Source organism: Drosophila simulans, chromosome X (assembly GCF_016746395.2).
Source record: "Drosophila simulans strain w501 chromosome X, Prin_Dsim_3.1, whole genome shotgun sequence".
NCBI classification, from domain to species: domain Eukaryota; kingdom Metazoa; phylum Arthropoda; class Insecta; order Diptera; family Drosophilidae; genus Drosophila; species Drosophila simulans.
In genome coordinates, this window is record NC_052525.2 from 15,496,550 (window position 1) to 15,509,214 (window position 12,665).

At 35.4% G+C, this 12,665-nt stretch overlaps 1 protein-coding gene across 1 annotated transcript in view; it reads left to right on the forward strand.

Moving 5' to 3' along the window:
- LOC27208074 overlaps nucleotides 1-12,665 on the forward strand; it is a 51,760-nt gene that overhangs the window by 21,178 nt on the left and 17,917 nt on the right. Inside the window, exon 9 of the mRNA XM_044923557.1 lies at nucleotides 141-12,619. Within this exon, the coding sequence (XP_044779492.1) occupies nucleotides 141-12,619 (12,479 nt within the window). The remainder of the gene's footprint in view (nucleotides 1-140; nucleotides 12,620-12,665) is intronic.

Here is a 12,665-nt window from a genome sequence, read left to right on the forward strand (position 1 = left end):
CTCAATCTACAAGAGGAGAAATAAGTTCATTTCAAGAACTCACAACAGAAGAAAGCAGTTCATTTCAAGAATCCAGTGCAGAAGAAAATCAAATGACAGAAGTGCCATGGACACAATCAAGTTCAAGAACAAAGAGTCAGAGTCAGAGTGTAAATGAAGACAAAACATCTCAAGAAGATACAAGGACGGTATCGATTTCTCAATCAAAAACAACAACAAATAGTTTACTTACAGATTTGAGTGCAGAAGATCAAACAAAGCAAGAGGAAACATCGGAACTTTCAAAATCTTTACCTCAATTAACAACAGAAGAAAGCAGTTCATTCCAAGAATCCAGTGCGGAAGAAAATCCAATTACAGAAGTGCCATGGACACTATCAACATCACTTTTTCAATTAAGTTCAAACACGAATAATATATTTTCGAGTCCGAGTGTAAATGAAGACAACATTTCTCAAGAAGATACAAGGACACTATCAACTTCTTTCCCACAATCAAGTACAACAGCAAATAGTTTACTTACAGTTTCAAGTGCAGAAGAGCATACAATTCGAGAAGAGACATCAGAACTTTCAAAAGCTCTACCTCAATCTACAAGAGGAGAAATAAGTTCATTTCAAGAACACACAACAAAAGAAAGTTCATTTCAAGAATCCAGTGCAGAAGAAAATCAAATGACAGAAGTGCCATGGACACAATCAAGTTCAAGAACAAAGAGTCAGAGTCAGAGTGTAAATGAAGACAAAACATCTCAAGAAGATACAAGGACGGTATCGATTTCTCAATCAAAAACAACAACAAATAGTTTACTTACAGATTTGAGTGCAGAAGATCAAACAAAGCAAGAGGAAACATCGGAACTTTCAAAATCTTTACCTCAATTAACAACAGAAGAAAGCAGTTCATTCCAAGAATCCAGTGCGGAAGAAAATCCTATTACAGAAGTGCCTTGGACACTATCAACATCACTTTTTCAATTAAGTTCAAACACGAATAATATATTTTCGAGTCCGAGTGTAAATGAAGACAACATTTCTCAAGAAGATACAAGGACACTATCAACTTCCTTCCCACAATCAAGTAAAACAGCAAATAGTTTACTTACAGTTTCAAGTGCAGAAGAGCATACAATTCAAGAAGAGACATCAGAACGTTCAAAAGCTCTACCTCAATCTACAAGAGGAGAAAAAAGTTCATTTCAAGAACACACAACAAAAGAAAGCAGTTCATTTCAAGAATCCAGTGCAGAAGAAAATCAAATGACAGAAGTGCCATGGACACAATCAAATTCAAGAACAAAGAGTCAGAGTCAGAGTGTAAATGAAGACAAAACATCTCAAGAAGACACAAGGACACTATCAACTTCCTTCCCACAATCAAGTACAGCAGCACATAGTTTACTTACATATTCGAGTGCAGAAGATCAAACAATTCGAGAGGAAACATCGGAACTTTCAAAATCTTTACCTCAATTAACAACAGAAGAAAGCAGTTCATTTCAAGAATCCAGTGCAGAGGAAAATCAAATGACAGAAGTGCCTTGGACACAATCAAGTTCAAGAACAAAGAGTCAGAGTCAGAGTGTAAATGAAGACAAAACATCTCAAGAAGATACAAGGACGGTATCGATTTCTCAATCAAAAACAACAACAAATAGTTTACTTACAGATTTGAGTGCAGAAGATCAAACAAAGCAAGAGGAAACATCGGAACTTTCAAAATCTTTACCTCAATTAACAACAGAAGAAAGCAGTTCATTCCAAGAATCCAGTGCGGAAGAAAATCCAATTACAGAAGTGCCATGGACAATATCAACATCACTTTTTCAATTAAGTTCAAACACGAATAATATATTTTCGAGTCCGAGTGTAAATGAAGACAACATTTCTCAAGAAGATACAAGGACACTATCAACTTCTATCTCACAATCAAGTACAACAGCAAATAGTTTACTTACAGTTTCAAGTGCAGAAGAGCATACAATTCAAGAAGAGACATCAGAACTTTCAAAAGCTCTACCTCAATCTACAAGAGGAGAAATAAGTTCATTTCAAGAACTCACAACAGAAGAAAGCGGTTCATTTCAAGAATCCAGTGCAGAAGAAAATCAAATGACAGAAGTGCCATGGACACAATCAAGTTCAAGAACAAAGAGTCAGAGTCAGAGTGTAAATGAAGACAAAACATCTCAAGAAGATACAAGGACGGTATCGATTTCTCAATCAAAAACAACAACAAATAGTTTACTTACAGATTTGAGTGCAGAAGATCAAACAAAGCAAGAGGAAACATCGGAACTTTCAAAATCTTTACCTCAATTAACAACAGAAGAAAGCAGTTCATTCCAAGAATCCAGTGCGGAAGAAAGTCCAATTACAAAAGTGCCATGGACACTATCAACATCACTTTTTCAATTAAGTTCAAACACGAATAATATATTTTCGAGTCCGAGTGTAAATGAAGACAACATTTCTCAAGAAGATACAAGGACACTATCAACTTCTTTCCCACAATCAAGTACAACAGCAAATAGTTTACTTACAGTTTCAAGTGCAGAACAGCATACAATTCAAGAAGAGACATCAGAACTTTCAAAAGCTCTACCTCAATCTACAAGAGGAGAAATAAGTTCATTTCAAGAACACACAACAGAAGAAAGCAGTTCATTTCAAGAATCCAGTGCAGAAGAAAATCAAATGACAGAAGTGCCATGGACACAATCAAGTTCAAGAACAAAGAGTCAGAGTCAGAGTGTAAATGAAGACAAAACATCTCAAGAAGATACAAGGACGGTATCAATTTCTCAATCAAGAACAACAACAAATAGTTTACTTACAGATTTGCGTGCAGAAGATCAAACAAAGCAAGAGAAAACATCGGAACTTTCAAAATCTTTACCTCAATTAACAACAGAAGAAAGCAGTTCATTCCAAGAATCCAGTGCGGAAGAAAATCTAATTACAGAAGTACCATGGACACTATCAACATCACTTTCTCAATCAAGTTCAAAAACAAAAAATATATTTTCGAGTCAGACTGTAAATGAAGACAACATTTCTCAAGAAGATACAAGGACACTATCAACTTCTTTCCCACAATCAAGTAAAACAGCAAATAGTTTACTTACAGTTTCAAGTGCAGAAGAGCATACAATTCAAGAAGAGACATCAGAACTTTCAAAAGCTCTACCTCAATCTACAAGAGGAGAAATAAGTTCATTTCAAGAACTCACAACAGAAGAAAGCAGTTCATTTCAAGAATCCAGTGCAGAAGAAAATCAAATGACAGAAGTGCCATGGACACAATCAAGTTCAAGAACAAAGAGTCAGAGTCAGAGTGTAAATGAAGACAAAACATCTCAAGAAGATACAAGGACGGTATCAATTTCTCAATCAAGAACAACAACAAATAGTTTACTTACAGATTTGAGTGCAGAAGATCAAACAAAGCAAGAGAAAACATCGGAACTTTCAAAATCTTTACCTCAATTAACAACAGAAGAAAGCAGTTCATTCCAAGAATCCAGTGCGGAAGAAAATCCAATTACAGAAGTGCCATGGACAATATCAACATCACTTTTTCAATTAAGTTCAAACACGAATAATATATTTTCGAGTCCGAGTGTAAATGAAGACAACATTTCTCAAGAAGATACAAGGACACTATCAAATTCTTTCTCACAATCAAGTACAACAGCAAATAGTTTACTTACAGTTTCAAGTGGAGAAGAGCATACAATTCAAGAAGAGACATCAGAACTTTCAAAAGCTCTACCTCAATCTACAAGAGGAGAAATAAGTTCATTTCAAGAACTCACAACAGAAGAAAGCAGTTCATTTCAAATGACAGAAGTGCCATGGACACAATCAAGTTCAAGAACAAAGAGTCAGAGTCAGAGTGTAAATGAAGACAAAACATCTCAAGAAGACACAAGGACACTATCAACTTCCTTCCCACAATCAAGTACAGCAGCACATAGTTTACTTACATATTCGAGTGCAGAAGATCAAACAATTCGAGAGGAAACATCGGAACTTTCAAAATCTTTACCTCAATTAACAACAGAAGAAAGCAGTTCATTCCAAGAATCCAGTGCGGAAGAAAATCCAATTACAGAAGTACCATGGACACTATCAACATCACTTTCTCAATCAAGTTCAAACACAAAAAATATATTTTCGAGTCAGACTGTAAATGAAGACAACATTTCTCAAGAAGATACAAGGACACTATCAACTTCTTTCCCACAATCAAGTACAACAGCAAATAGTTTACTTACAGTTTCAAGTGCAGAACAGCATACAATTCAAGAAGAGACATCAGAACTTTCAAAAGCTCTACCTCAATCTACAAGAGGAGAAATAAGTTCATTTCAAGAACTCACAACAGAAGAAAGCAGTTCATTTCAAGAATCCAGTGCAGAAGAAAATCAAATGACAGAAGTGCCATGGACACAATCAAGTTCAAGAACAAAGAGTCAGAGTCAGAGTGTAAATGAAGACAAAACATCTCAAGAAGATACAAGGACGGTATCGATTTCTCAATCAAAAACAACAACAAATAGTTTACTTACAGATTTGAGTGCAGAAGATCAAACAAAGCAAGAGGAAACATCGGAACTTTCAAAATCTTTACCTCAATTAACAACAGAAGAAAGCAGTTCATTCCAAGAATCCAGTGCGGAAGAAAATCCAATTACAGAAGTGCCATGGACACTATCAACATCACTTTTTCAATTAAGTTCAAACACGAATAATATATTTTCGAGTCCGAGTGTAAATGAAGACAACATTTCTCAAGAAGATACAAGGACACTATCAACTTCTTTCCCACAATCAAGTACAACAGCAAATAGTTTACTTACAGTTTCAAGTGCAGAAGAGCATACAATTCGAGAAGAGACATCAGAACTTTCAAAAGCTCTACCTCAATCTACAAGAGGAGAAATAAGTTCATTTCAAGAACACACAACAGAAGAAAGCAGTTCATTTCAAGAATCCAGTGCAGAAGAAAATCAAATGACACAAGTGCCATGGACACAATCAAGTTCAAGAACAAAGAGTCAGAGTCAGAGTGTAAATGAAGACAAAACATCTCAAGAAGATACAAGGACGGTATCGATTTCTCAATCAAAAACAACAACAAATAGTTTACTTACAGATTTGAGTGCAGAAGATCAAACAAAGCAAGAGGAAACATCGGAACTTTCAAAATCTTTACCTCAATTAACAACAGAAGAAAGCAGTTCATTCCAAGAATCCAGTGCGGAAGAAAATCCTATTACAGAAGTGCCTTGGACACTATCAACATCACTTTTTCAATTAAGTTCAAACACGAATAATATATTTTCGAGTCCGAGTGTAAATGAAGACAACATTTCTCAAGAAGATACAAGGACACTATCAACTTCCTTCCCACAATCAAGTAAAACAGCAAATAGTTTACTTACAGTTTCAAGTGCAGAAGAGCATACAATTCAAGAAGAGACATCAGAACGTTCAAAAGCTCTACCTCAATCTACAAGAGGAGAAAAAAGTTCATTTCAAGAACACACAACAAAAGAAAGCAGTTCATTTCAAGAATCCAGTGCAGAAGAAAATCAAATGACAGAAGTGCCATGGACACAATCAAATTCAAGAACAAAGAGTCAGAGTCAGAGTGTAAATGAAGACAAAACATCTCAAGAAGACACAAGGACACTATCAACTTCCTTCCCACAATCAAGTACAGCAGCACATAGTTTACTTACATATTCGAGTGCAGAAGATCAAACAATTCGAGAGGAAACATCGGAACTTTCAAAATCTTTACCTCAATTAACAACAGAAGAAAGCAGTTCATTTCAAGAATCCAGTGCAGAGGAAAATCAAATGACAGAAGTGCCTTGGACACAATCAAGTTCAAGAACAAAGAGTCAGAGTCAGAGTGTAAATGAAGACAAAACATCTCAAGAAGATACAAGGACGGTATCGATTTGTCAATCAAAAACAACAACAAATAGTTTACTTACAGATTTGAGTGCAGAAGATCAAACAAAGCAAGAGGAAACATCGGAACTTTCAAAATCTTTACCTCAATTAACAACAGAAGAAAGCAGTTCATTCCAAGAATCCAGTGCGGAAGAAAATCCAATTACAGAAGTGCCATGGACACTATCAACATCACTTTTTCAATTAAGTTCAAACACGAATAATATATTTTCGAGTCCGAGTGTAAATGAAGACAACATTTCTCAAGAAGATACAAGGACACTATCAACTTCTTTCCCACAATCAAGTACAACAGCAAATAGTTTACTTACAGTTTCAAGTGCAGAACAGCATACAATTCAAGAAGAGACATCAGAACTTTCAAAAGCTCTACCTCAATCTACAAGAGGAGAAATAAGTTCATTTCAAGAACTCACAACAGAAGAAAGCAGTTCATTTCAAGAATCCAGTGCAGAAGAAAATCAAATGACAGAAGTGCCATGGACACAATCAAGTTCAAGAACAAAGAGTCAGAGTCAGAGTGTAAATGAAGACAAAACATCTCAAGAAGATACAAGGACGGTATCAATTTCTCAATCAAGAACAACAACAAATAGTTTACTTACAGATTTGAGTGCAGAAGATCAAACAAAGCAAGAGGAAACATCGGAACTTTCAAAATCTTTACCTCAATTAACAACAGAAGAAAGCAGTTCATTCCAAGAATCCAGTGCGGAAGAAAATCCAATTACAGAAGTGCCATGGACAATATCAACATCACTTTTTCAATTAAGTTCAAACACGAATAATATATTTTCGAGTCCGAGTGTAAATGAAGACAACATTTCTCAAGAAGATACAAGGACACTATCAACTTCTTTCCCACAATCAAGTACAACAGCAAATAGTTTACTTACAGTTTCAAGTGCAGAACAGCATACAATTCAAGAAGAGACATCAGAACTTTCAAAAGCTCTACCTCAATCTACAAGAGGAGAAATAAGTTCATTTCAAGAACACACAACAGAAGAAAGCAGTTCATTTCAAGAATCCAGTGCAGAAGAAAATCAAATGACAGAAGTGCCATGGACACAATCAAGTTCAAGAACAAAGAGTCAGAGTCAGAGTGTAAATGAAGACAAAACATCTCAAGAAGATACAAGGACGGTATCGATTTCTCAATCAAAAACAACAACAAATAGTTTACTTACAGATTTGAGTGCAGAAGATCAAACAAAGCAAGAGGAAACATCGGAACTTTCAAAATCTTTACCTCAATTAACAACAGAAGAAAGCAGTTCATTCCAAGAATCCAGTGCGGAAGAAAATCCAATTACAGAAGTGCCATGGACACTATCAACATCACTTTTTCAATTAAGTTCAAACACGAATAATATATTTTCGAGTCCGAGTGTAAATGAAGACAACATTTCTCAAGAAGATACAAGGACACTATCAACTTCTTTCCCACAATCAAGTAAAACAGCAAATAGTTTACTTACAGTTTCAAGTGCAGAAGAGCATACAATTCAAGAAGAGACATCAGAACGTTCAAAAGCTCTACCTCAATCTACAAGAGGAGAAATAAGTTCATTTCAAGAACACACAACAAAAGAAAGCAGTTCATTTCAAGAATCCAGTGCAGAAGAAAATCAAATGACAGAAGTGCCATGGACACAATCAAATTCAAGAACAAAGAGTCAGAGTCAGAGTGTAAATGAAGACAAAACATCTCAAGAAGACACAAGGACACTATCAACTTCCTTCCCACAATCAAGTACAGCAGCACATAGTTTACTTACATATTCGAGTGCAGAAGATCAAACAATTCGAGAGGAAACATCGGAACTTTCAAAATCTTTACCTCAATTAACAACAGAAGAAAGCAGTTCATTCCAAGAATCCAGTGCGGAAGAAAATCCAATTACAGAAGTACCATGGACACTATCAACATCACTTTCTCAATCAAGTTCAAACACAAAAAATATATTTTCGAGTCAGACTGTAAATGAAGACAACATTTCTCAAGAAGATACAAGGACACTATCAACTTCTTTCCCACAATCAAGTACAACAGCAAATAGTTTACTTGCAGTTTCAAGTGCAGAACAGCATACAATTCAAGAAGAGACATCAGAACTTTCAAAAGCTCTACCTCAATCTACAAGAGGAGAAATAAGTTCATTTCAAGAACTCACAACAGAAGAAAGCGGTTCATTTCAAGAATCCAGTGCAGAGGAAAATCAAATGACAGAAGTGCCTTGGACACAATCAAGTTCAAGAACAAAGAGTCAGAGTCAGAGTGTAAATGAAGACAAAACATCTCAAGAAGATACAAGGACGGTATCGATTTCTCAATCAAAAACAACAACAAATAGTTTACTTACAGATTTGAGTGCAGAAGATCAAACAAAGCAAGAGGAAACATCGGAACTTTCAAAATCTTTACCTCAATTAACAACAGAAGAAAGCAGTTCATTGCAAGAATCCAGTGCGGAAGAAAATCCAATTACAGAAGTGCCTTGGACACTATCAACATCACTTTTTCAATTAAGTTCAAACACGAATAATATATTTTCGAGTCCGAGTGTAAATGAAGACAACATTTCTCAAGAAGATACAAGGACACTATCAACTTCTTTCCCACAATCAAGTACAACAGCAAATAGTTTACTTACAGTTTCAAGTGCAGAAGAGCATACAATTCAAGAAGAGACATCAGAACTTTCAAAAGCTCTACCTCAATCTACAAGAGGAGAAATAAGTTCATTTCAAGAACACACAACAGAAGAAAGCAGTTCATTTCAAGAATCCAGTGCAGAAGAAAATCAAATGACAGAAGTGCCATGGACACAATCAAGTTCAAGAACAAAGAGTCAGAGTCAGAGTGTAAATGAAGACAAAACATCTCAAGAAGATACAAGGACGGTATCGATTTCTCAATCAAGAACAACAACAAATAGTTTACTTACAGATTTGAGTGCAGAAGATCAAACAAAGCAAGAGGAAACATCGGAACTTTCAAAATCTTTACCTCAATTAACAACAGAAGAAAGCAGTTCATTCCAAGAATCCAGTGCGGAAGAAAATCTAATTACAGAAGTACCATGGACACTATCAACATCACTTTCTCAATCAAGTTCAAAAACAAAAAATATATTTTCGAGTCAGACTGTAAATGAAGACAACATTTCTCAAGAAGATACAAGGACACTATCAACTTCTTTCCCACAATCAAGTAAAACAGCAAATAGTTTACTTACAGTTTCAAGTGCAGAACAGCATACAATTCAAGAAGAGACATCAGAACTTTCAAAAGCTCTACCTCAATCTACAAGAGGAGAAATAAGTTCATTTCAAGAACTCACAACAGAAGAAAGCAGTTCATTTCAAGAATCCAGTGCAGAAGAAAATCAAATGACAGAAGTGCCATGGACACAATCAAGTTCAAGAACAAAGAGTCAGAGTCAGAGTGTAAATGAAGACAAAACATCTCAAGAAGATACAAGGACGGTATCGATTTCTCAATCAAAAACAACAACAAATAGTTTACTTACAGATTTGAGTGCAGAAGATCAAACAAAGCAAGAGGAAACATCGGAACTTTCAAAATCTTTACCTCAATTAACAACAGAAGAAAGCAGTTCATTCCAAGAATCCAGTGCGGAAGAAAATCCAATTACAGAAGTGCCATGGACACTATCAACATCACTTTTTCAATTAAGTTCAAACACGAATAATATATTTTCGAGTCCGAGTGTAAATGAAGACAACATTTCTCAAGAAGATACAAGGACACTATCAACTTCTTTCCCACAATCAAGTACAACAGCAAATAGTTTACTTACAGTTTCAAGTGCAGAAGAGCATACAATTCGAGAAGAGACATCAGAACTTTCAAAAGCTCTACCTCAATCTACAAGAGGAGAAATAAGTTCATTTCAAGAACACACAACAAAAGAAAGTTCATTTCAAGAATCCAGTGCAGAAGATCAAACAATTCGAGAGGAAACATCGGAACTTTCAAAATCTTTACCTCAATTAACAACAGAAGAAAGCAGTTCATTTCAAGAATCCAGTGCAGAGGAAAATCAAATGACAGAAGTGCCTTGGACACAATCAAGTTCAAGAACAAAGAGTCAGAGTCAGAGTGTAAATGAAGACAAAACATCTCAAGAAGATACAAGGACGGTATCGATTTCTCAATCAAAAACAACAACAAATAGTTTACTTACAGATTTGAGTGCAGAAGATCAAACAAAGCAAGAGGAAACATCGGAACTTTCAAAATCTTTACCTCAATTAACAACAGAAGAAAGCAGTTCATTCCAAGAATCCAGTGCGGAAGAAAATCCAATTACAGAAGTGCCATGGACAATATCAACATCACTTTTTCAATTAAGTTCAAACACGAATAATATATTTTCGAGTCCGAGTGTAAATGAAGACAACATTTCTCAAGAAGATACAAGGACACTATCAAATTCTTTCTCACAATCAAGTACAACAGCAAATAGTTTACTTACAGTTTCAAGTGCAGAAGAGCATACAATTCAAGAAGAGACATCAGAACTTTCAAAAGCTCTACCTCAATCTACAAGAGGAGAAATAAGTTCATTTCAAGAACTCACAACAGAAGAAAGCAGTTCATTTCAAGAATCCAGTGCAGAAGAAAATCAAATGACAGAAGTGCCATGGACACAATCAAGTTCAAGAACAAAGAGTCAGAGTCAGAGTGTAAATGAAGACAAAACATCTCAAGAAGACACAAGGACACTATCAACTTCCTTCCCACAATCAAGTACAGCAGCACATAGTTTACTTACATATTCGAGTGCAGAAGATCAAACAATTCGAGAGGAAACATCGGAACTTTCAAAATCTTTACCTCAATTAACAACAGAAGAAAGCAGTTCATTCCAAGAATCCAGTGCGGAAGAAAATCCAATTACAGAAGTACCATGGACACTATCAACATCACTTTCTCAATCAAGTTCAAACACAAAAAATATATTTTCGAGTCAGACTGTAAATGAAGACAACATTTCTCAAGAAGATACAAGGACACTATCAACTTCTTTCCCACAATCAAGTACAACAGCAAATAGTTTACTTACAGTTTCAAGTGCAGAACAGCATACAATTCAAGAAGAGACATCAGAACTTTCAAAAGCTCTACCTCAATCTACAAGAGGAGAAATAAGTTCATTTCAAGAACTCACAACAGAAGAAAGCAGTTCATTTCAAGAATCCAGTGCAGAAGAAAATCAAATGACAGAAGTGCCATGGACACAATCAAGTTCAAGAACAAAGAGTCAGAGTCAGAGTGTAAATGAAGACAAAACATCTCAAGAAGATACAAGGACGGTATCGATTTCTCAATCAAAAACAACAACAAATAGTTTACTTACAGATTTGAGTGCAGAAGATCAAACAAAGCAAAAGGAAACATCGGAACTTTCAAAATCTTTACCTCAATTAACAACAGAAGAAAGCAGTTCATTTCAAGAATCCAGTTCGGATGAAAATCAAATGACAGAAGTACCATGGACACTATCAACATCACTTTTTCAATTAAGTTCAAACACGAATAATATATTTTCGAGTCCGAGTGAAAATAAAGCCAAAACATCTCAAGAAGATACAAGAACACTATCAACTTCTTTCCCACAATCAAGTACAACAGCAAATAGTTTACTTACAGATTCGAGGTCAGAAGAGCAATCATCGGAGTTTTCATCTTTAATTATGATAGAGCCAATAACGAGCAGTAAACTATCTACAGATAATGCTTGCGAATGCACTTGCCTATTAGAACAAGGAAATGACTCGTGTATCTGCAACTGTATTACAGATCCCACTTCTATTGATGTATCTATCTTAACAGCAAGCCAAATAAATTCAATCGAAGATCTTCAGTACTCCTCAAATCTAATCAAAGATCACCGAACAAAGAATATATTTTCGAGTCAAAGTGTAAATGAAGACAAAACATCTCAAGAAGATACAATGACGGTATCGATTTCTCAATCAAAAACAACAACAAATAGTTTACTTACAGATTTGAGTGCAGAAGATCAAACAAAGCAAGAGGAAACACCGGAACTTTCAAAATCTTTACCTCAACTTAAAACAGAAGAAAGCAGTTCATTTCAAGAATCCAGTTCGGAAGAAATTCAAAAAACAGAAGTGCCATGGACACTATCAACATCACTTTTTCAATCAAGTTCAAACACGAATAATATATTTTCGAGTCAGAGTGTAAATGAAGCCAAAACATCCCAAGAAGACACAAGGACACTATCAACTTCCTTCCCACAATCAAGTACAGCAGCACATAGTTTACTTACATATTCGAGTGCAGAAGAGCAAACAATTCGAGAGGAAACATCGGAACTTTCAAAATCTTTACCTGAATTAACAACAGAAGAAAGCAGTTCATACCAAGAATCCAGTTCGGATGAAAATCAAATGACAGAAGTACCATGGACACTATCAACATCACTTTTTCAATTAAGTTCAAACACGAATAATATATTTTCGAGTCCGAGTGAAAATAAAGCCAAAACATCTCAAGAAGATACAAGAACACTATCAACTTCTTTCCCACAATCAAGTACAACAGCAAATAGTTTACTTACAGATTCGAGGTCAGAAGAGCAATCATCGGAGTTTTCATCTTTAATTATGTTAGAG